The following is a 22,969-nucleotide window of genomic DNA, read 5'->3' on the forward strand; positions in this document are numbered from 1 at the left end:
TGCCCTAGGAATACTTTTTCTCAATGCTTGTGTGCAACAGCTGCATCTTAACACAGGGCAAATTCTTCAAAGGCACACATCATGCTATAAGAAGGGGCATTGTCTGGCTGGCAGGACACTCCACTGGGAGCCTGTATACCTGGGACTATTCACAGCTCCACTGCCCACTCGCTGTGTGACCCCGTGCCACCTCCTTGCCTATGTAGAAAGTCTTCCCAACTGTAAAATGAAGATAATTCTACTTACCCACCTTGTTCAAGTGCTTTGCAATCTACGAGTAAAAAGCCCTCTAAATTGTCAGAGGGTGGAGATGGATGGCAGGAGAGAGATCACTTGATCATTACCTGTTAGGTTCACTCCCTCTGGGGCATAGGGTGACCAGACAGCAAATGTGAAAAATCGGGACGGGGTGAGGGATAATAGGCGCCTATATATAAGAAAAAGACCCCAAAATTGGGACTGTCCCTATAAAATCGGGACATCTGGTCACCCTACTGGGGCACCTGGCATTGATCACTGTCAGCAGACAGGATACTGGGTTGGATGGGCCTTTGTTCTGACCCAATACGGCCGTTCTTATGTTCTAAATATGATACTGTATTGGGTGTAGTTTATTTCTCAGACTTTTTGTGCTGTCTTATGTTAAACTCAGATATTGATCAAAATCAGTAAATACATACTATTGGTTTAGGGGTTTAGCTCCTGTTTTAGTCATCACAGGAAATGAGAACTCCCACTAAACGTGCCAGGCAAAGTGCACGCTCTGCAAGTCCTCTCAAAAGGGAAATAAACCAACATTTGTTTTCCTCCTCCAGAATTCTCGACGAAATTGAAGTCTATGAAGAACAGATCTCATTCAAAGTGGAAGAGCTAGTTACCATCTCCTCTTTCCTCAATTCCTTTGTGTTTAAGATGATCTGGGATGGAATTGTGGGTAAGTGCGTCAGCAGCTTGATTGAGGGGACCACGATCATTATTTTAAAAAGTAGTCGTGAATCGATTAATCCAGAGGCTTCAGCCAGTTTGCTAGTATGACTTGAATGCTGTGCACAGAAAGTGTTACAAATTCTTAGGATGTTTGAAATGAAACTATCCCCCATTCAGCCGTTCAGATGCTCTAATAAATTTGTTAGTCTCTAAGGTGCCACAAGTACTCCTGTTCTTCTTTATGCCATGTTGGGGTACCATATAAAAACCAGCCAGTCAGTGTTTTATTAAAGTATGAATTTATGGGGCATCATTTTCAAAACCTGTTACTTCAGCTCTGTGAGGTTTCAGAGAAGAATATACTCCAGCTTTGGGGTAAATCTGTGCCGAATCAGAAGAGTGTTGGATACCCCATACCTGGAGCGTTTCGATCTAAGTGTGTTTACCTTTTGCTGGTGCTGGTTGCAGTAGCTAGTAACAAGGCCAAGGGATTCAAGCCTGGATCCTGGCAGATGTTGGGCACTTCCTGTGAGAGAGGCTGAGACCCTTCAATTCCCCTAAAGCCAGTGGAAGTGGAGAACACTTAGCCCCCTTTGTTTGTGCTGGGGAAAGGAGTGGCTCTCTGCTACGTGTCAGTCACTGGTGTGTAGGAGGCCCTGAATGCTACTTCCGTGTTTGTCTTGTAGAGAATGCCAAAGGAGAGACGCTGGAGTTGTTCCATTCTGTTCATGGCTGGCTGATGATCTTGTATGAAAGAGACTGCCGCCGGCGCTTTGCTCCTGAGGACCACTGGTTGCGAAAGTGAGTGCTGGATCCTCGTGCTGGGTCATAGAATCTCAGGGCTGGAAGGGACCTCAGGAGGTATCTAGTCCAACCCCCTGCTCAAAGCAGGACCAAGCCCCAGACAGATTTTTACCCCATATCCTTAAGTGGCCCTCTCAAGGATTGAACTCACAACCCTGGGTTTAGCAGGCCAATGCTCAAACCACTGAGCTATCCCTCCCCCCTTATAAGGCAACCCAGGGAGTTGAACCCAGGATCTCCTATTTACTAGACAGGTGCATGTACGATTGTATGGCTTTCTCAGCACAGCGGCTCTTGTCTTGACCATTTTGGACGCTGTCGCTTTGTTAGACATGGAACTTCCTTATTGTTCTTCTCTGCCAGCCCCAGGCCAGGGTTGTTCCCTACACTCCATTTGCCTTGTTTAATTTAAAGTCCCTGGTGATGGCGCTTCCCTCTCTTCTGTAGAGCGATTATTCTCAGTATCACTTGTACAGGGTACAAATTTCAAAAGCACCCAGGTCCCATTTTCAGAAGAGATTTAAGCTCCGAAATCTCTTAGGTGCTTTTAAAAATGTTATCCCCACTGATTTTGCCAAGCCCTGTTTTCTCTGTGTGTTTCTCCGGGAACTCTGAATATGTGTCTTGCTTTTTCAGGGACCTCAAACCCAGTGTGCTCTTCCAAGAGCTGGACAAAGACAAGAAGCGAGCTCAGCTGCTCTTGCAGTACATCCCGCATGTCATCCCCCATAAGAATGTGAGTGAGACCTGGCAGGAGGGCTTTGAGTGCTGGATGCCAGGAGAGTGGCTGCCTTGCTACTGCCCATCCTGTGGGTGAATGAAAGGGACTTGAGTCTCCAAGGTTTTCCAGTGCTGAATTCACACCCCAAAAGCCCATTTGAAAATACAGGGGATGCAGCTTATTCGCAATCTTTTTGCTGGGAAATGAGAGTTGCTAATAACCAAAGGTTGGCCATAGGTGAGAGGCCCATGCCTGAGACAGCAGTGTGGGGCAGCCCATGGCCAGGGACTGGCTGCCCGACAGGAGGTAATGCAGGAGTCCCAGTGCTGCAGAGTGGGAGGGGAGGCTGCGGGGAGGGCAGGGCTGCAGCCTGGATGCTGGGGCTCTGCCCGGGGAGTGAAGGTGCAGGGGGGCCCACAGGGCTGTACAGTATTTCTCCCTGCACTCTCTGTGCTGCTCCCTGCCCTGGCACCAGGAGCCCAGGCTTGGCACATCCCAGTGCTTCCTTCCCTGGCTGCACCCACACAAGCCCGCCCATGGACGGGGCTCTCCATGTGAGTGGGGGCTCTGGGATGTGCCAGGGTAGAGTGCAGCCCAGAGAGCACAGGGAGAGGTGCTGTGTGGGCCCCCAGCAAAGGCCCAGCTGCAGCTCAGGGGCCAAGCTCTGCATAGCCAGGTGCTGCTTTCCCTAGTTGCAGCCCTGCAAACATGCCTGCAGCTGGGGCTTTTCACCACGACTGGGGGAGCCGGGGGCCCGCCTGCCTGCCTGCATGGCAAGAAAAAAGAAGGTGTCAGCAAGAGGCCTGACAGTTGCTAATATCCAAATCTCATTAACATTAAAGTCAGTGGAATGGGATCAGTTCTCAGCGAAATGTTGCTAATAACTAAAATTTGTCAATATCAGGATCGCTAATAACCAGCATCCACTATAGCTCCATTGTGTTAAAGGTCTCTTCTTTGCCATTAGAGAGGTCTTGTTTGTGAAGGAAGGTCCTTCATCCCTGCTGATTCAAGCTGGCAGCAACGCCCCATTTGGCGGCAGGAATCAGCCCAATGGGCAGGATATATGCAGACCTACCAAGCTGTCCCTTTCTAGACTGCCTCACGCTGGATCTGGCTTTTCCTCTGCGCAGCCATTATGTACACTAAGTGGGAACCTTCCTGAATCAAACACAGAAGGTTGTCTCTTAGTTATGTGGGGCATAATGTCAAAAACGGTATCATGGGCTAGATCCCACTTGCCTTGTTTGGGTAGGTGTTGATAACTTCAATGGGTCTGCTCACGTGAGTAGCGCAAGTAGGATTTAGGCCTGGGTATAATTTTCTTTAGCTAAATTTTCCCCTTTACACTGCAGATGGTTGTGAAAGCAGCAGTATTTATCTGCTCCATTTGTCTATGTCTAGTACTGAATATCCATCCAGGTGGGTGAGCAGCATGTGTACCTTCCACGAGGTGCAGTGCAGAGATTTATTACCCTGACGCTGTTGGTCTCTCTTGGATTTCTTTTTTAGAGGGTTCTTCTTTTCCGAAACATGGTGACAAAGGAGAAGGAGAAGCTTGGGCTGGTTGAAACCAGCTCTGCATCACCTCACGTCACACACATAACTATCCGCCGCTCACGCATGCTGGAGGTGAGTGGCTCGGCCCTCAGAAGCAAATCTACCAGCCAGAAACCTGGTTTTGTTGGTGACTGTGTTGTGAATGAGTGGTTCAGTGCTTGCCCGGGTCTTGATCTAGTACCTATGTGGGGCCCTTGCCATAGTATCTGGGCATGTTTAACAATAGAAATAGCAACAGTGTCTTTCTTTTGGTTCTTTGCCAGCCCGAAGGAGCATTCGGAGTGTGTGTTTGTTTTGTGTCTGCCTGCGTTTGAAGGGACAGCTAAGGCCAAAGAATGAGTTCGTATCCAGTTCTGAACGCAGCCAGGTTCCTGATCATTCTTGTGCTGTGAGTTCCACTGCCTAGGCCCCGCTCCTGGGAAGTTCTGTTTCGTGCACTCATGAGACTCCTACTGTAACGCTCGGGGAAGGGCGTGAGCGTGCAGATCACTCTAGATATGAAGAGCTGCAGTAGCTGAGTGTGGAGATTCCTGAATGCGTGGATCACCTTGCCCGGGTCTGGGCCTGGGAGAGCACCACTTTCTGGCCAGTTGCCGGTGAGAGTGGACATATTTTGCCACCCTGGGTGTTTGGGCATCCAGTAGTAGTGGGGAGTCCCAGCGCTGCGGGCTGACGTAGCAATCTGAGAACAGATGCTTGGGGGAGGAGGCAAGTTCTTCAAAGTGCTTCCTTTGTCCTCTCCGCAGCACCTCAGACTTGCGTGGGTTCGCTGAGCCAGCTGCTCTTCATCTAGGTGCTGATGAGGGTAGGCTGTGGGCTGGCTGGGAAATGGTGCTGTGTGTGTTTGATGGGATGAAATCTAGCGCGGGGTGTCCTGTTCCTTACCGGGCTGAAGGTTAACTCATAAGTGCCTCAGAAGATCCAACCGTGGGTGAAACGGTGAGCTCAGGCCCAGGCTGTGCTGCGTCCCAGACACATGCTTTGTACCACTCCCAGAAGCCGAAAGGATTGAAAGGTGGAGTCAGCATTGTTTATGCTCATTTCCATTTTCAATAGATTAGGGCTCGTTCTCTTTGCTGTCATGGATGCATCTTATTTAGAAAGCTCCTTCAGGCACCAAAAACTCGTCCTTCCCTAGTGGAGACTCTGGTGGTGCTGCCCAAATTTTCCATTAAACTGTAACAAACTGTGAAAGTTTCCCTTTTATGCCTTGATCAGACCCTGGGACTTGACATCCGTCTGTGTTCTATACACGCACTGCTCCTTTGCTGAGTGATCCGGTGCATATTGACGGGTTTGCAGCTAGATGTCAAACTCTGATCGCTATGAGAGAGAAAACATGCCTGCGTAGTCATGCAGCAGAATATACCCCCTTTGGAGCATGGGGGTCAGCAGAAACCTGCTCGATTCTGGGGCGGGTGGTATCTCTTGCCTTCACCTGCAGTAACGGACGGAGCACTCCACTCAGGATCTCCTCTTTTTAACCAATTTCAGTTGTGATTTTCTCACATATTTATTACTGACTTAGTTGCATCCCCACATTTCTCTCACCTGAGTCAGGGTCTGTTCAAATGGGCCATGTTCTCATGTGCTGGAGCAGAGGCCTGGAGGGACGGGCCTAGGGCGTGCAGACCCAGACCACTCGGTTGCTTTGGTTCTTTACTTCATGCTCCCTTGAATTCACATTTGTGCTAGAATCTCACTAACTGTCGGATTTGCTGTCTTCTCTAAGGCACAAGTCTCTTATTTCCATGTTAGTGACATGGACAATAAGATAACGTATAATTGATGCTGTGCTACACTAAAAGAACTCTCTGCATTTGTCAACAAGAGTTTTAGCCTAGTTGCTGAATAATCATTTCAGTTCTCTTGTCTCCTGCTTTATTCCTTTGTCCCTTGACCCTCTTGTTGCCTCTATAGGTAAATGCTGTATAGGTAACTGTAGTGTGTGGTGTGTAAAGCTGTAATTGTATATATACACTATAATACACTAGCTGTGGTGGTTTCCCTTTCCACACAACAGCACAATGAGTTTTCCCATCTCTGAAATGCTGCTTCAAAGAGGAGGCAGATTTCTTCCCAGGAATCCTGGATGTGGTGACTTCCAGTCTTTGTATGAAACAATATGTTTAGGAAACTTAGCACGTTGCTATATCATGTTAATGCCACGGATTTGGGGGTAGAACAAAGAGTTTGCCACTGTCTTTGTGGATGTGAACTCCCACGTACCATGCCGGTATACCATTTATATCCCAGTGCACACACCTGTCAGTGTTGCACGTTTGTGAAGACGTGTGTCCTTCTGCACGGCTAATGTGTGGCAATTCTCACCTGGGCAGGATGGATACGAACAGCTAAGGAAGCTGACCCACAACCTCATGAAGGGAGTTATCCGAGTGAAGTTTGTGAATGATCTGGGTGTCGATGAGGCTGGTATTGATCAAGATGGTGTTTTCAAAGAGTTCTTGGAGGAGATCATAAAGAAGGTGTTTGACCCTGCACTCAACCTCTTTAAGGTACTGATGCTGAGCTCCAGAAATAGGCTCTGACCAGCTCCCAGTCTGAAATGACCAGTGAAAACTGGCTCTGGTTGGTCACAATACTGATGTCTTGTCTCATCATTTTGTTTGTGTAGACGACCAGTGGCGACGAGAGGCTGTATCCATCCCCGACATCCTACATCCACGAGAACTATCTCCAGCTCTTTGAGTTTGTGGGCAAAATGCTTGGGAAAGCTGTGTATGAGGTAAGCCAAAGGAGGCCAGCACGTGGACATCTCCCGCTTTGGGGTAGCACTGCCTGCACACAGCTTGTCACAGCCCTGGGGATGTGCAGGCAAACTGTACGAGGGCGTTGCATTCTGTTGGTGTGCTCCGGCAGGGTGAGGGGGGCAGAATGGCCTAGAGGAATGATGTATAAGAGTAATGCCGTCTTGCAATAGACCTGTTGGGCTGGGACTCTCAAAGGGAATTAGGTGCCCAAATCCTACTGACATTCAGCCCCCTTGGCCTCCTTTGAAAATGCCAGCTTTGAGGGCCTTGCTTCGTGCAGGTTAGAGCCAGAGGAGACCAGGAGATCTGACCTCCCATATGTCTCAGGCCATTGGATTTCACCCAGGTACCCCTAGATTGAGCCCAATGACTTTAGTTAAACCAAGGCATTTTAGTCTTCAAGGGACTCTGAACTGTTGTGTGCCACAGGCAGAGATCAGGGGAGACAGGTGCCACCAGTGCCCGAGGCCCCTGCAATGGCAAGGGAGTGAGTAGGTGAAATATGCCTAAATATCCAACTGAAAAATTCACTTGTAGCTACAAAACGTAAAAGAAATTGCTAGTGTCAGAGTACGTGGGCTCCCTCTGCTGCCACCGTTGCTGCTGCTGGTGGATCCACTGCCGAGTAGTAGTAATGTGGCACTGCTTTCCAAAGACAGGCCAGACCATGGAGTTTGCCAGCTGGAAAAGGATGGAGCCACGAGAGAAACAAATCTTGCTTTCTAACTTCCAGAAGCGAGTGTGTTTCATAGGTAAAGTGAAAGCCAAGAGGTGGAATTAAAGGGACAACTTGAGCTAAATATAAGGAGAATGAATCATCTCCCAAACGAAGTGGTGGAAGCACCTAAATGACATGGGACTAGATGGGAGGTAATCGCTGGGCACTGAGGGAAGGGTTAGATGACTGGTGCAAGCCACTTCTAATGTCTGCAGTTCTAGAAGAATGCTTAGCCATGTCCCTGTCTCTCGCCCCTCTGCACACGCACTGCTCTGACGCTCGTCATTTCTGTGCTCAAGCTGCTGCATTAATGCCAACGCATTCATTGTAGCCATTCGTTATCTCCATACCCACAGTGCCATCTCTTTGAACAGGATGGATTCATGTTCTCCAGGAGCTCATGGGTGTGGGGAGGAATAGGAATAGGTACGTCCCATGGGGCTGGTAGTCTGTAGCCGCTCTGCTCATAGAGAAGTCCCCATAACCTGCTTGAGAAGCGGCTTTGGTGTGAGCAGATCCTCTCTGAATCTGGATCCATGCTTGGAGTAGTAGATCCAGGCCAGTGTTCAGAGCAAGGCAGTGGGAGTCAGCATTCCTGGGTTCCCTTCCCTTCTACACCAGTGACTCACTGGGTCACCATCAGCATGTTACTTCCCCGCTCACTTCCTGATCTTTAAAGTAGGGCAGTATCTGCTGCTTATCACAAGGGGCTGTTGTTGAGGGTTCGTTAATATTTGTAAAGTGCTTTGAGAACTTCCCATGCCAGGAGCTTATAGAAAGGCAGAACATGACCTCCCCCCCCATGAGATGATGCTTCCAAATCCCAGAGATACCCCTTAGAGAAGGGGCTGCAAAGTGATGGATCTCTTAAGAGGATGGGAGCTGTGTGGGTGGCCAAGCTGTACTTTGTGCCTCAGTCCAAGCCAGAAGCTTGCGGTTTGTCCTGTAGGACTGGCGACTAGAGACGTTGCACAAAGCTAGTGCAAGTGGGGTGCTCACATGTTCTCTCTCCTGTTCATTGCAGGGGATAGTTGTGGATGTTCCCTTTGCTTCCTTCTTCTTGAGTCAGCTGCTTGGGCACCGTCACAGTAGCTTCTACAGCTCTGTGGATGAACTTCCCTCTCTGGACTCCGAGTTCTACAAAAACCTCACCTCGATTAAGGTTTGACCAATATGTTTCCCACGTCCCCGCTTCACTGTAACGTGCTGCTCAGAGGTCTAAATGATGATGCCAGCAAAGGTGGATGAAAACTTTTTGCCTGCCAGGTTAATTCCAAAAGCCCTTTTAAATGAGGTAGTGTGTCCTAATGGCTAGAGCCCTGGACTGGGATTTGGGAGAGTTGCATTCTGTTCCCGGTTCTGCCACAGCCTGCTGGGTGACCTTGGGCAAGTCACAGCCCTGCTCTGTGCCACAGTTTCCCCGTCGATAAACTGGGGATAATGAGTGACTTCCTTTGTAAAGCGTATTGAGATCTGTGAATGAGCAGCACTGAATGGGAGCTGGGTATTAATAATGTCTCCAGACACTAAAACACTTGGTTCCTCCTGTGTTGAGGAGAGGGATTTCTCTGTCTGGCTGCTGTTAGAAATGTTAGGCTTGCTGCGTCTAGTAAAAGCCCCCTTCCTGTGAGCCAATGCTCACGTTAGCTATGAAAATACTTGCGCTTGTAGGAGTGAACGTTGAGCCTAAAAGTAGGTGGCAGTGGAGGGTTTGGGATTTCTTGCTCCATGTAAAGCAGGGAGGGGAAGGTGCTCTAGTGATCTAAACACAGGATTGGGAGCCAGGAATTCCTGCCTTCTAGTCCCAGCTCATACGCTGACGCCCTCTGTTACCTTGAGACAGTCACATATCCTCTCTGCCTCAGTGTAGAGCACCTGCGAGGATCCCTTACAGGGTGAGTGGTCTGTAAGTGCTAAGCTGGTGTTCTCAGTGGTTGTGCATTGACCCCCGTTCATCTCCTCTGTCATTCCATTAGCGCTACGACGGAGATATCAGCGACTTGGGCTTAACGCTCTCCTATGACGAAGATGTGATGGGTCAGGTAGGCCATGCACGTCTTTGTGCTAGTTTCCCCTTCATATTTAGCCTCCTTTCTGCTCCTCTCTTTCTTTCTATTAATTTCCTCAGACCTGCTCAGAGTTACAAGCAGGTTTCCGTGCCCAGGCAGCCTGTTTCCTTGGTGATTGGGATAGGAGATTTCAAGCCTTTTGTTGTAAATTTCTAGCAGCTCTCCTGAGTGAGTGACTCCAGCTCACCTGGTGTGTTCTGCCTGCCTGTCCGATGTTTCGATTGGAACCAGATCTGGTGATCCAAACACATCACTGTCCATTACTGTGGAAAAGCCTCTGGTGCCCCATATAGAGGATTATGAATTCAGGCATTCCTCAGTGTGGGTCAGACTGGCTCCTGAGGAATTATGTTCTTATGTCCTTGATAGTGTCTTGTGCAAGACAGAGGAAAGAAACCCATGTGCAAGCTGACCTGCTGGCAGAATATTCTACATGGAATATTCTCAGTGTTTTCCCAAGAGGTGTTTGTGATTGTCTAGAATCAACCACTTTTTCCAAGTTTTGTTTGCATAGCTGCTTGATGACGTGAGGTGCTCTTTATTCTGTTATACTTCTCCTTTGGATTCTTACAGGCCGTTTCAGATCTGTAATGCAGATACTCCAAAGGAGTCACGTTCAGTTGCTTCTAAATTTGTTAGCCTTGTACTTTTATGGCTGAAATATGGCAGGCTTGTTCCCGGTCTGAAAGTGAATTGTTTTGGGAAGTGTGATCCAGAAGGATTCCCCCTGTTTGAAGAAACAAGCGAGTGGAAAAAGAGACTTTTTCCTTTGTCTACTTTTTATTTAGCAAGTTTTTGGTGGAAAGTTGAAATTTGGCAGGGAGATGGTGGTCACTAGGTTGCACCTATGCCTTTGGGTGGTTTGTTGAAACCTGGTTATAATATCAGTTGTTACAAGTTTTCGGGTTTTTTTTAATCACTTTGAACATGTGCACTGGATTTTGTAATGCGGCTTCTTACTGGACTGCCAGTGGTGCAGTGATGCTGCCCGCCGTGTTTAGCTCAATAACATTCATTGATGATACTTTGCCTTTCCCTGTGATTAGTGAAGGGGAATGGAGAGGAAGCAGGACTGCAAAGCAGTCTTGCTCCTTTGCTGTGAGAGAAGGTAGATGGGCGCATGCAGAAGGAGGTGGGCGCTGTTCCTTCAGCCTACTATGGAAAGGTGAGCGTGGCAGGAGGCCTTGTGTGCCTGTTGCATAGTACAGAGTGCTCTGCTGCTGCCTAGCAAATATTTGAACATGATTGAATTTTTTAATTTGTTTTTTCTTATTTTAAAAGATAGGAAATTCCATACAAAATCCCTACATTAAATGAACCTAAGGTTGCAAAGTAAAGTATTTGGAAGTCAGAAACAACAAAGTTAAGGCCCAATCTAAAGCCCCCTTGTTTGAATGCATTATAGTAAAGTTTTATTACATGATCTTTTACCATGGTTTTTCCACCGGACCCAGGCCTCATTCAGTTTGCACGTTGGCCAGAGAACAAGGCAGGGTGTTTCATGAATCCATCTGGGGTCCTGAGCATCTTTGCCTCATTCTCTGCCGTTGCATGATGTGTTGTGAATGAGACTAGTGTCTGCTGGAAGAGGGATGATGATCTTGAAGTTAAAGCCCTGGACTGGGAGCCAGGAGGATCTGGTTCTTTCCTTTTGCCACACTCCCAGTGTGACATTGGGCAAGTCCCTTATTCACCTCCATTATTATTGCCTCCATTCCCCATCTGTAATATGGGAATAATATTTCCCTACCTCCCAGGGGTGTGACCAGGATAAATTCTTTAGTGTATGTGAAGTGCCCAGATGCTACGGGGATGAGCCTAAAGAGAGAGGAATGTCCCTCTTTTGTCCTCTGCCCGGTGTGCAGTAAACCAGGCATAGGACCATGCAGTGACTGTGGAAGGTAAAACATGCTGACCGGCAGCCTTGTTTCCATCCTATGCCTTGAGGGCCCAATCTAAAGCCCATCAAACTCAATAGGAGTCTTTTTATTAACTTCCCTGGGTTTTGGATCAGGGCCTGAATGAGAGGAGGGACCTGCAGAAGAATTTGTGATCATAATTACAGACTGGACTGGGAGGAGCCAGAATTAAGGTGGCCCATTTCCTGGCTTTTGATGGCTTCGCTTTTCACCTTAAGGTTCTTTGAATGTGTTTTTGTATGGAATGTGCATGGTAGATGGTAATGGAGGAAAGGGGACAAGCCGGCTCCATCGGCCAATTCCCTACTGTTCAGTTGCTGTGCTCGTATTGAACGGAAATGCTGATTGGGAGCAGAAACGGGATTATTGTTTAACATTTAAATCCTAATGTTTTATTGTAAAAGTAAGTCATTATTTGATGGTAAGTCCCAGCTTCTGAAAGGCTTCTCCGTCCAGTGACGTTTTCAGGCAGTAATTAGCAATATAATGATTTCTTCCCTCAGCTTGTTTGCCATGAACTTATTCCTGGAGGGAAGACCATTCCTGTTACCAATGAAAATAAGTAAGTATGGCAATTAGATTTGTAAGGTCACCACTGTAAAATACTTCATTCTGGTTCCTTGGGCTTGCATCTGGAATAGATTGAGATGGATTGGAGTAGAAAGAGCCCATAAATATCTTAATAGAATTTACTGGTTACACTTCATCGGCAGAAATTGTATTCAATTCGATTTGCAAAATAAGAATTGACAATTTACTTTTTGAAACAGCACTTCTGAGGTCAAAGACACACAGTCCGTGATATTCGTAAGGATTTAATGATGGTTATAGATACAGACAGATGGATTCAAAGCAATTCAGGCACACGGTCTTGAGCACAGAGGGCACAGCTGCTCAAAGACACCTTGGAGCAGACCGATTCTCTCAGAATGATAGCATGTGGCAGTTGTATAAAACGCTGTTCTTCAGAAGACACGGTGATGAATTCAAATGCAGTAGACAGTGGTGCTTAGACCCAGGAAATCAGAGGAGATGCTGAGCCCTGGAGCTATTTTCACAGATAACCAGCTTTAGATAGTTGTCATAAATGTCAGCTGTGAAAGCCTAAAAACCAAGCCCCACCACCTCTTTTGTTCCCCAATCCCCATCCCCCTTCACCGATTAGATCTCTATTATGCAGATGCGTGTCTAAACTCTTAATCTGCAGCGTGCTCTCTTTAACAGCAAGTCAGGGCTGTGTCCAACCTGAAGACTCCTCTGCCTCGGCTGCACTTTACAATTGCGTGTCCCCAATCTTTGTCTTCCTCTGAGATTAAATCAGTGAGTTTCCATTTGAAAGGAATATCTTTTTGCTTGTCAGAAGGCTGGTCAGGAAGAAAGTCGAAAGTCCCATGTGTCCCTCTGCTCACGACACTCGTAATTTTGAACAAACACACTGAGGCAGCTGGGGAAAGAAAACTGGAGAAAAAAAAAAAAAAAAAGCCATACTGGAGGCAATCCAGAACTGTTCTTGTTATAGACGTCGAGTTAGCTCGGGTTAGAAACGTAGCCAGGTTAGGAGGGTTGGTGTCTAATGTGGGCGTGGGAGGGAATGTAAGTAAAATAGCTGGATGGATGGATGGATATTGGCAGAGATTGTATTTTTCGGGGTTCTGACAGACCCCCCCACTCCCCCTCACTAACTACCGCATCTCGGAAAACTCCTGTTTCAAGATATTGCTAAATCCGGATCCCTTGGACTCTAGATGAGGGCTCTCCAAAGCAGGCTATATTTGTCCTGTCTCTTGTGGAATCTACAATGCTTGTAGGAAAATTGTTTTTATGAAAAATAAACCTAGTAGTTCTAAGGAGCCATTTAACAGCAACTAGATGATATATGGCCAGGGTTTTGACCATGTGCTTATTGTAAGCGCTCAGCATTATTGGAAGCCCTGTGTCAGGGTTGAGAAGGGCTGTCAGACCCCGACAGGATGGGGAAAACAGCTGCTGTCAGACCTTACAAATACCCTGCTTCTGCAGGGTTTGCACAGACACCCGGATGAAACGATTTTGGGGGTCAGTCGTTTGGCTGAAAGAATTGTGGAGAGTTCTGTATGAAAGCTGAGTTGGAAGAGGTCTCCGTCTTTGCGTGCCTGCTCACCCGTAGGAGTGAAATGTGCTCTAGGAACCTGACCGACCACCCATTGAAGTCAATGGTCGTGAGTCTTTCCATCGACTTCAGTGAGCCCCAGATCAGGTCCCGCGTTCCTTTTAAGCAGTGCATTGTAAACTAGAAAAGTGCCAGGCCAGTGCTAGTGTGCTGGGTGTTCTCAGCTGCTTGGTGCCTCTGATTTCCCCTCCTTACCTTGGACAGAATCAGCTACATCCATCTCATGGCTCATTTTCGGATGCACACGCAGATAAAAAGTCAGACGGCAGCGCTCGTTAATGGCTTCAGGTCGATAATAAAGCCCGAATGGATTCGGATGTTTTCTGCACCTGAGTTACAGCGGCTCATATCTGGTGACAATGCTGAAATTGACCTAGAGGACTTAAAGTAAGTGAGCGATTCAGTCACCTGGTTGTGCTATCCAACAGGCCACTTACGCTGTTAGATAGCAATGTTATTCTGAGGTTTGGTGCGTGGAAATTAACTCCAGTCCAGCCTTTTATTAACTTCTTCGAATTAAAAGGCAAGGGACAAACTGGATATCATTTCAAACAAAACTGGAGGCAGTACTAGCAAATAGAGCAAGGGAAGAGGCTTTCCCAGGAGCCAGCACAGGACTGTAGGATTGAAGAGGGACTTTCGTTTTACCCTCTCCAATGCTTTTCAAGACGTTTGCAGTAAATGGTGGATGTAGGCTTCAGGGAACACTAGCAATTCAAGCCCCCTTTGTGATTAAGCTGTGGATTTAAGCTCTGTCTAGAGCGAGACGCAGCCATTCATTAAGCAGGAAGTTGTGAGTTGTTTGGCACAGTGAAGCGTAAGCATATTGCATTCTGTCCTTCCTCAGGAAACACACGGTGTACTATGGCGGCTTCCATGGGAGTCACAGGGTCATTATCTGGCTCTGGGACATCCTAGCCAATGACTTCAGCCCTGAGGAGAGAGCAATGTTTCTAAAGGTAAATGTCTCCTAGCTCCGCTCCTGATAGAGTGCACCCGACCTGTCGCCTTGGAGGGGGGGCGCTGGTCATCTTTCCATCATCATCCAGACAAGCAAAACTGCTCTTTGTGCTCATAAACCCCTTCCCTGAGGCCTTGTCTACACTACCGCGGTAAGTCGACTCAAGTTACACTACTCCAGTTAGGTGAATAGAGACGCTCCCTTACTCTTCTCGTTCGGGTGGAGTACCGGAGTCAGCCGGAGAGCGCTCTGCCGTCGATAGAGCAGGTCTTCATTAGACCTGCTCTGTCGACTCCCGCTGCATCGATTGCAGGCCATCTACCGGTAAGTGTAGACATGGCCTGAGTGGCAGAGAGAACAATGAAAGGCCTGAGCCCTGGAGTTCTGACACCCTCCTCTTTCCCCCCCCCCCACACACACACACAATGGAAGGAGGGATCCTTTAGATGATTTTGTATTGCGGAGAATATCTCTGCTTGGGTATCGCCACTTGTCTCGGGAGGAACGACTGATGAGCCGCTGTAACCTGAGGTGGGGAATGAGTGCTGCAGACATCAACTCCCAGAGTAGTTTCAATGCGATTTATCATTAGACCAGTCAGTCGAATGGTGCAGGGCAATGAGCGAACAGTTCCTTTAGAAGACACGTCTGGTTTTAGTTTCCAAGCCGTGTTGCTCTAACGATCAGCGATTGTCAGTCTTTAACCATGTCTGTTTTAGTTTGTTACCAGCTGCTCCCGGCCTCCGCTTCTGGGCTTTGCCTACCTCAAGCCTCCTTTCTCCATCCGCTGCGTCGAAGTCTCAGACGATCAGGTACGCAGTCAGAATGGATCTGAACAGCGCTTCTCCAACCTTTATGCATTTGAGATCCCCTCCTGAGGCCTTTTACAGAGCTCCTCCCATCCCTGCCCTGCTTCCACCCCTTCCCTGCAGCAACTAGAAAGCTCCAGTGCATAGAAAGTGTCCTTCAGATGATGACCAGATGAAAACATGCTCACTTTAATGTGGTGCACTCAGCTCCCCCCACGCCCTTTCGTGCCCGTGCCCCTGTTGCCTGCCTGCAGGTTAGTACCTCCCCTTGTGGTCTGCAGCCGCTCTGGGTCACTTGACTTTGGTGCTCGCCTCCTGAGTCTTTGCTACTGTTGGGTTTTGTGTCCTCTGCAGGGTCAATCATGGTTGAATTTTCACCAAGGAGAAGTTACCCCTTAGTGCTAGATGGGGCCCTGAGAGACAGGACTACAGGGTTCTGATTCCCCCTGCTTCCGCCACAGGCTTACTGTGTATTAGTCTCCCTGCCTTGGTGTCAGGACAATGCCTCCCTCCTTAATGCTGGGACTCGCTGCACAGTGCTCTGCCAGAGTGCGCTAGAGCAGTGCGAGGTAACGTGCCTCTCCCTCTGTTCCCAGGACACTGGCGATACGCTGGGCAGCGTGCTAAGGGGCTTCTTCACCATACGCAAGAAAGAGCCAGGCGGCCGGCTCCCCACCTCTTCTACTTGTTTTAACCTGCTCAAGCTTCCCAACTACAGCAAGAAGAGCATCTTGCGAGAGAAGCTGCGCTATGCCATCAGCATGAACACAGGCTTTGAGCTCTCGTAGCTGCTTTGGCACCCGGAGTCAGCTCCAAGGGCCACTGGCTGGTGCTGGACACATGGCCCTTCGTGCAAAGCGGGTGGGTCAGCTCCAAGACAAATATATGCAAATGGTATTAGAGGTTCACAGGGAGAGCTCCTGGGCTAGGCAGCTGTGGGATCTGCCTAAGCGCTCCTGCAGCACTAGGGAAGTGCTGGGTCGGATCCAATACACTTGTCGTCATGTAAACTGTTATTTAAAATCAAACCCGGGGAGAGCATTAAAGTAGCATTGAAAACTCCAGTCTGGATCCGGCCGCCAGCGGGCCTGGGCCATGATGTAGAGTCCAAGTTAGCCGCTGTCGTGCGGGAGGGTTTTTTCCCTTTCCTAGGAGATGGCCCAGCTCTTTCTTTCGGTGGAGGCCATTCGAAGTAAGGCGATGGTGGAAATGTTACTGAAGTACTAGGAGGCTAGCCGGCAGTCAGCTGCATCGACTGTGCGTGTTTCCTTAGTCCCTTGGCTCTGATAAAGCTTTGCCGTGATGACGTTCTGGGGTCCCGTGCACCAGGCAAGGCCGGCGTGCTCATCTCCCGTGAAAACAAACAGCTTGCCCGAGTGTAGGAGCAACAGCCAACACTGGCAGAAAAATCAACCCTCCGCTCTCAAAGACTGCTTCAAAGTGCTGTAGAATAGGAGCTCAAAGAACCGACACAGAGGCTGGAATGCAGAGTCAGTCGCACCTCTGCTGGCTCCTTGCCAGTTCTGCATGTTGGAGGAGAGGGACCACTTTCTGCTTTTACGCAAATTAGAACAAGGTTTAACTTTACTTTACTCTCATCTTACAAGTGACCGGGAAGCACAGTGGCACTTGTATAGAGTTCGACTCTGTCAGTGTCATTAAATGCATCTTCTATAGTCATCTTTAATGCTTTGAATGCATCAAGCTGCCAACAGCCTGTTTTAAAACGCCTCAGCTGGGAAGTTCGCCTCTTGCTCAGAGATGTAAATTTCATATTTAAGTTTACCTTCTCTCTCCCTTATGGAGGTCTCTGCTTTAGCCCATTTGCAACCCAGACTTGGCCTCTCCAAAGCCCAGTGATGTTTGCTTGTCAAACTATTTATTTGTAATATTTTTGGCCTTATTTTATTAGCTTATGCTCACCTGCTGCATTCAGCATTTTAGCTGGTGGTTATGAAGAGTCTTTTTCAGGGGGGGGAGGGAGAGAGAGAGAGAGTGTGTGTGTGTGTGTGTGTGTGTGTGTGTGAGATTCCCACATGCTGGCCATTTCCACTTCTTTTCTAATGACGAAATGTAGAGACTGTCCTGTCAACCCTCTTTTAGGCCTGCTGCTTTGCACCTCTGACATTTTACAGCCAGAGTGGATCCTGTCTCAGCCCAGCAGTTCTCCATGTTCCATCGAGAAAGGACACTGCTTTCTCTCAGGGGTTCCCTTGTGCTGCGTGGATTTCTGGAAAGCACAGTATGCTCTAATGTTCAGGAACATCATTATTTTTATTTAATTTCTTCACTCTGCCTATTGTGACCCAGCTAATAAAAGGAGCTTGTTCCGAGGCTGCCAGCTTCCCCCCTCGCCTTCCTTTCCTCCTCTTAGCATTTGGGGGGGGGAGGTGTTTGTGGTTTTAACAGATCCTACTCTCTGCAATACCTAGGTGGATCCATCGAAAGCATCGCTGTGCGAGTCACCCAGCAGCAGATGCTACAATGCAAGGCTACCTCATCTTCAGGATCTTTTCAATAGGTATGAATGGTTGGGAATCCAAACCCAGGAATGTTTTGCATAGCACAAGTCTCAGCACCGGAATGGTCCCCAGGGTGTTGGGCAGGCCTTCTGAATCCTTGGTGAGAGACAGGAAGTAGAAAGCAGACCAGAAAATGCTCCCAGCTGGAACCCCTCAAACAAGAGCATCTGAATGCCCGTCATGTTTTCTGTTCTCTCATTTTAATCGACAGGGAATTTCAAGGAAATAAGCCTTCTCTACTTGAGAACTGTTGCTGGAAAATGCATCTCAAATCCTCCTATGTTAGGGACTTTTTCTGTGTGAACTCTATTCCGTAGGAATGAACTGATCTATTAATGAAGGAAGAAGCGTCTGCTAAGTTGAGTGAATACGGAGAATTTATAGAGAGCAGTAAACACCGTTTTTGATTTTGTGTAAGTGATCACTTAACACTTGTTAACCATCGTATAGACTGAAAGGCCATGACACTGACCTGTAACAGTTTATTTAGCTTAAGATATGACACAATATCTTTTTTTCTTAGATAAACGCAGTGTCCAGTTAGATCACAAGCCTGAAATTGTTTATTAAACAACAAATCTCTGCTCCCCTTTAAGTTTCCTTTAAAAGTTTGGAAATATTGCACTATATGAGACACTAAATCTATAATTTTGTAGCTAGTGTATCAATTGTGATTGTGTAATAAACTACACACACCCTGATGGCTATATGGATAACAGCATTTCTCATAAGTAACTGATTTCTGTATGACTTTGAGAGGCTCTGTTATATTTGTATTGAGTAGAAGGCTATGAATATGTGACAAGTCCTGCCCTGGATGTCTGTACTTTGCATGTATGTTCTGTGTGGGGAGGGGAAAGTTTTTTGCTATAGGAGATTAATGAGTTTATTTTTTCTATAGATAAGACTTGATGGTCCTGAGATCCTGGCACATCCCATGTGTCAAAAATGCAGAAAGATATTAAATAAACCTGACGTGCTGAATAAGACCATTGGGGACTTTTCTTTCTTTGGGGGCAGACCTCTCATGTCAGGGCAGTACTCCAGCAAATATCCTTCTCTGCTTGGGGCAAAGGCAGATGTTTTATAGACACGGGCACACTTGCCATGAGATCTGACGCTGGTGGAGGTTGTGGGGGCAAGAGAGAGAAAGCAGAATCAAGGCACGGATTCCATTTTTAAGACTGGGTCAGAGGCAGATGAAGGCCCATGTTCACACAGGGAGTCTGTGGTTGCTGGGACAGGTGACCCATTCACATCATGTGCTGTTAGAAATGAATGGAACCAGAGTGTTTTCAGAGGGCTTCAAGGTATATAATTGTTCCCCCAACAGACTAGTGATCATGGGGAGTTGCCTACAGCCTTCAAGAGGCTTCACGGTGCAGTGAACAACAGGGAATACTTGAAAGGTACCAATTGCTTTTACACTGCCTAATTCCTCTTACCTGGCTCTGAACAGCCTTGCTTCGAGAGAGAGAACAGCTGCTCCGCGTTTCATACCATATATTTAAAAATATTAGTAGTTTGATGTATAATTTTTGGCCCACTAGGTGGCAGTGTGTGAAAGCTACATAGCTTTTCATTTATGCGCCTTACCAAGAGTCCCCAAGAGCTGTTCTAAGGCTCCTTTTCCTTTGCTCTTCGCTGCCATAGTATGATACAGCACAAACAACCCCCTTGGCTATTGCTAACTGCACTGTGGTCAGTCCTAAGCACTGAGCTAACCGGGCGCCCGGGAACACTTGCTCTGTTTCGGGGGGAGGCAGGGCAGAAATTGGAAAGAGGGCTGAGTCTGTGTGCAAATGGTATTGTTTTGACATTCTGGCATATGGCACAGTAAGAAATTGCAAAAAGGACACCCACAGCAGATGCTCCAGTAGCTTCAAAGGCAGAGAGCTGGCAAGAAACAGCCATGCCTGGAGCAAACCTATTGCTCGTCTGTCATTGCCGCGCAGGCCAGAGATCTGCAGGCCTGCGAGCACCAGCACCAACCCATGTTGCGTTTCATGCCTCGTCGGCCACAATACCACGTGTTGATAGTGTCCCTTATTTGACTCACTTACCTTTGACTCTTCTCTCGCCCTCATCACTCCCATAGCTGGGCACTTCACAATCGATGCCCATGTAACCGGGAAACTGAGGCGGCAAAGTGACTTGCCTATGGTTACACAGTGCCCTGGAACTGAACTGACCCCAGTGCCCTGACTCCAATGTGTACAACCATCCTTCCTCTCTTTAAAAGATCCCCAACCGCCTTATAAACTCACGACCCTCCACTGAAACAGCAACTGGCTAACACTGCCCAGCAGCACGTCAGCACAGGTTAGTACAGGCAATGAGAAATCCTGTAACTAATTGAAACATCCAGAGGGACAGCTGTCAATGGAATGAATATCCACCTTGGGTACTGGCCAAGACAGTGGGGTTAATGCCTGGACTGTTACAAATCAGACCATTGGATTTTTAATGACCACAAGTGGTAAAGGAAAAATCAGCAGCACAGCCTCCACCGTGCCTGGTCGTTGAGACAAATTTGGACGGGAAACCAGGCTAACCCCTGGAACAACTTCTCGAGGGCTGTGGTGGAATTTCCATCACTGGATATTTATAAATGAAGATGGGATGTTTTTCCTAGAGGATACGCTCTAGTTCAATCCCAGCTATTGGACTTCAAGCAGGGAGGCTGGAGGACTTCCCTGAATTATGCAGGAAGTCGGACTCGATCACAGTGGTCCCTTCTGGCCTTAAAAATCTATGGACAGACCGTTTTGTAAAATGGTCCCTGTCACTCAAAAGGGTAGAAGCCACACATCCCTATTCTAGCACCCAAACACATCCAAGCTGAAATGGGCACATCCTCCATTGCTGTACAGGTGGGGGGGTGCAGTGACGAAAAGACCCCATGATGTGGCCTCCATCGATCTACTCCTGTGAGTCCCAACCTTTTCTTGGGGGGAGCGCGGAGCAGGGGGGCTTGGACTTTGGCCAGTGTCCGGGGGCCCTCATGCTGTGACTACCTTTTCCTCTCTTTCTTGTTTTTAATCTCCATTCTTTCCCCCCATTTTTGCTTTCTGTTCCCTTTCTGTTGCTTCCCCCACTCCCTGGCAGGCTCCCTGCTGCTCGGCACTGGGGCACCAATTGTTGGCTCAGGGATGTGCTCTCAGAACTGAGCTTTGCTGGGGAAGCAGATGCCCGAGGCTTGGCCCAGTGAGCTGCTCCCGGCGCTGGTAGCTCTGGGTGCGTGAGTTGCTGCCATGTCTATTCCAACTAGCGTGGGTCAAAAAGCACGATTTCCATGCTGTGAAATTCCAACACTTTGTAACGTTATTTCGTCCCACACTAGGACAAAAAATCAGAACTTTGAAATTTCCCACGAAACGAAATTTCAACAGAAGTTGAGTTTTAGAAATATCGAAAGGACCTTGTTGCAGTGCTTTTGTTTTATTGTTTTTACTTTTATCTGTCTATTATCTGCCTTATCAAATCAAAACACAGTGCTTGGACCTAGTCTAAAGGAATGTTTCAATGGTATTTTGTCGACAAAAGGGACAAGCTATATATTGCCATGAAACGTTTCCACGTTATGGAATCAGCATACCGTTCAGCTGGAAAATACTCAACCAGCTGTAGTTCCAGTTGCCGCATTAGGGCGTTCCTGCCGGGGGGGCAGGGAGGGAAGGTAAATTGCAAAGAGCTATCCAGATTAGCACCTGTGCAATGTCGAGTGAAAGTGGATCCAGGGTGATGCCGCTTTCCCCTCCCCATACATTGCTTGTCTCTTCTGACCTGACCCTCCTGTGGACTAGTCTGCTGCTCCTGCTTAGCCCAGAGATCAGTAATCCCCATGCCGTTTTGCTAAGCCTAATTTTTCTGTATGCTGGTGGGTCTCATGGGATTGATTTACTCTGCTGCGTTTCACCTGCAATGTATTTTCCTTGTTGCCTGTAGTGCTCAGCCTGTGGCACTAATGACAACCAAACGTGCACTCAAATATGAAGTTGGTTAGGAGGCATTTAAAGTTAAGGTGACTCTGTAGCATCCAGCCTAGTTCTCCGCTGGATCATATGAACTGGAACCATAAACTCCCTGAACATTAAATCTCACCAAATGAGGGTCAATCCATCCTCATCACCATATCCACTCATTATTATCCACACCCAAACATAGCCACTTTATGAACTTCATACCCTCATATCTCAATGTCTGTACTTTGATCCATCAACCTTTTACCCCCAATCGGGGATATTGCAGATTATGTATTCCTCATGCCACTTTATCTTAAACCAAACTTTGCATCCTCGATAATCTGTATGTTATTCCCTGATAACCAGAAACTTCTATGCTCAAACTCTGTTCACTATTGTTTTTTTTTTTTTAACATCATCTTAATAAAATTTTTAAATCCAGCCTAGAGCTTGGTTATTCCGTCCTATGTGGCCCCGTTATGTGTCTCTCCGCTTCCCCATTGCTCTTTGCGGCCAGCTCCTTGCTGCATTGAAGAGTTGAAGCCTAGCCATGTAATCCCCTGCAACTTAATTTTAGCTTTGCTCACTTTGTCCAGGAATGTAATTATGACTTTTGAATTACATTAGCAGCTTGCACGGAGTAATTAATTAGTCAGATTTATAAGGCGCTTGGTTCATAATGATATATGGCCCTGCTTGGGTAAGTGGCACCTCAAATTGGCTGTAAAAAATCTTATTTCTAAGGTCAAGTTTTTACTGCAGGGGATTTATAAAGCTCTGAGCCTTTGTACTTATGAGCGACTTGTACTTAGGTTAGTCAGCTACCATTGAATGTCTGCGCCCATTCAGCTATTGTTTGCAACAGCTGCCAGATGCCTGTTACGGACGGACCCAAGGTGTGTTCGCTTTGAGCTAGTTTTGCATGAATGATTTGGTCTGGGCCATCACCTCAAATGATGAGGTCCAGGAAGAGAGGTCAGAACACTGGTTTCCTTCCTGGGTGACTGTGCTAGTGCAGGAGAAGCCAAGCAGCAAAGGATGTTCGCTCTTCCTTCTGGTCCTCACGACAATGAT

The 22,969-nt window shown here is 47.6% G+C and overlaps 1 protein-coding gene across 20 annotated transcripts in view; it reads left to right on the forward strand.

Annotated features, from left to right (window-relative positions):
- Positions 1-18,919, forward strand: part of UBE3B (ubiquitin protein ligase E3B) — a 33,988-nt gene extending 15,069 nt beyond the window's left edge. For 7 of the 20 annotated variants that reach the window (XM_065568839.1, XM_065568840.1, XM_065568835.1 and 4 more), the window contains exons 17-29: positions 816-934; positions 1,614-1,728; positions 2,368-2,467; positions 3,965-4,084; positions 6,352-6,528; positions 6,648-6,758; positions 8,526-8,663; positions 9,478-9,543; positions 11,993-12,051; positions 13,843-14,025; positions 14,486-14,597; positions 15,319-15,411; positions 16,005-18,919. In XM_065568839.1, coding sequence (XP_065424911.1) covers positions 816-934; positions 1,614-1,728; positions 2,368-2,467; positions 3,965-4,084; positions 6,352-6,528; positions 6,648-6,758; positions 8,526-8,663; positions 9,478-9,543; positions 11,993-12,051; positions 13,843-14,025; positions 14,486-14,597; positions 15,319-15,411; positions 16,005-16,196 — 1,585 coding nt within the window. In that variant the 3' untranslated portion in view covers positions 16,197-18,919. Of the gene's footprint in view, positions 1-815; positions 935-1,613; positions 1,729-2,367; positions 2,468-3,964; positions 4,085-6,351; positions 6,529-6,647; positions 6,759-8,525; positions 8,664-9,477; positions 9,544-11,992; positions 12,052-12,713; positions 12,810-13,842; positions 14,026-14,485; positions 14,598-15,318; positions 15,412-16,004 lie in introns of all 20 variants that reach the window. The other 13 variants (XR_010592921.1, XR_010592922.1, XR_010592923.1 and 10 more) reach the window with 9 other exon arrangements.
- The last annotated feature ends 4,050 nt before the right edge of the window (positions 18,920-22,969 follow it).

The sequence above is a fragment of the Chrysemys picta genome, chromosome 15 (genome assembly GCF_011386835.1).
Source record: "Chrysemys picta bellii isolate R12L10 chromosome 15, ASM1138683v2, whole genome shotgun sequence".
Classification (NCBI taxonomy): Eukaryota; Metazoa; Chordata; order Testudines; family Emydidae; genus Chrysemys; species Chrysemys picta.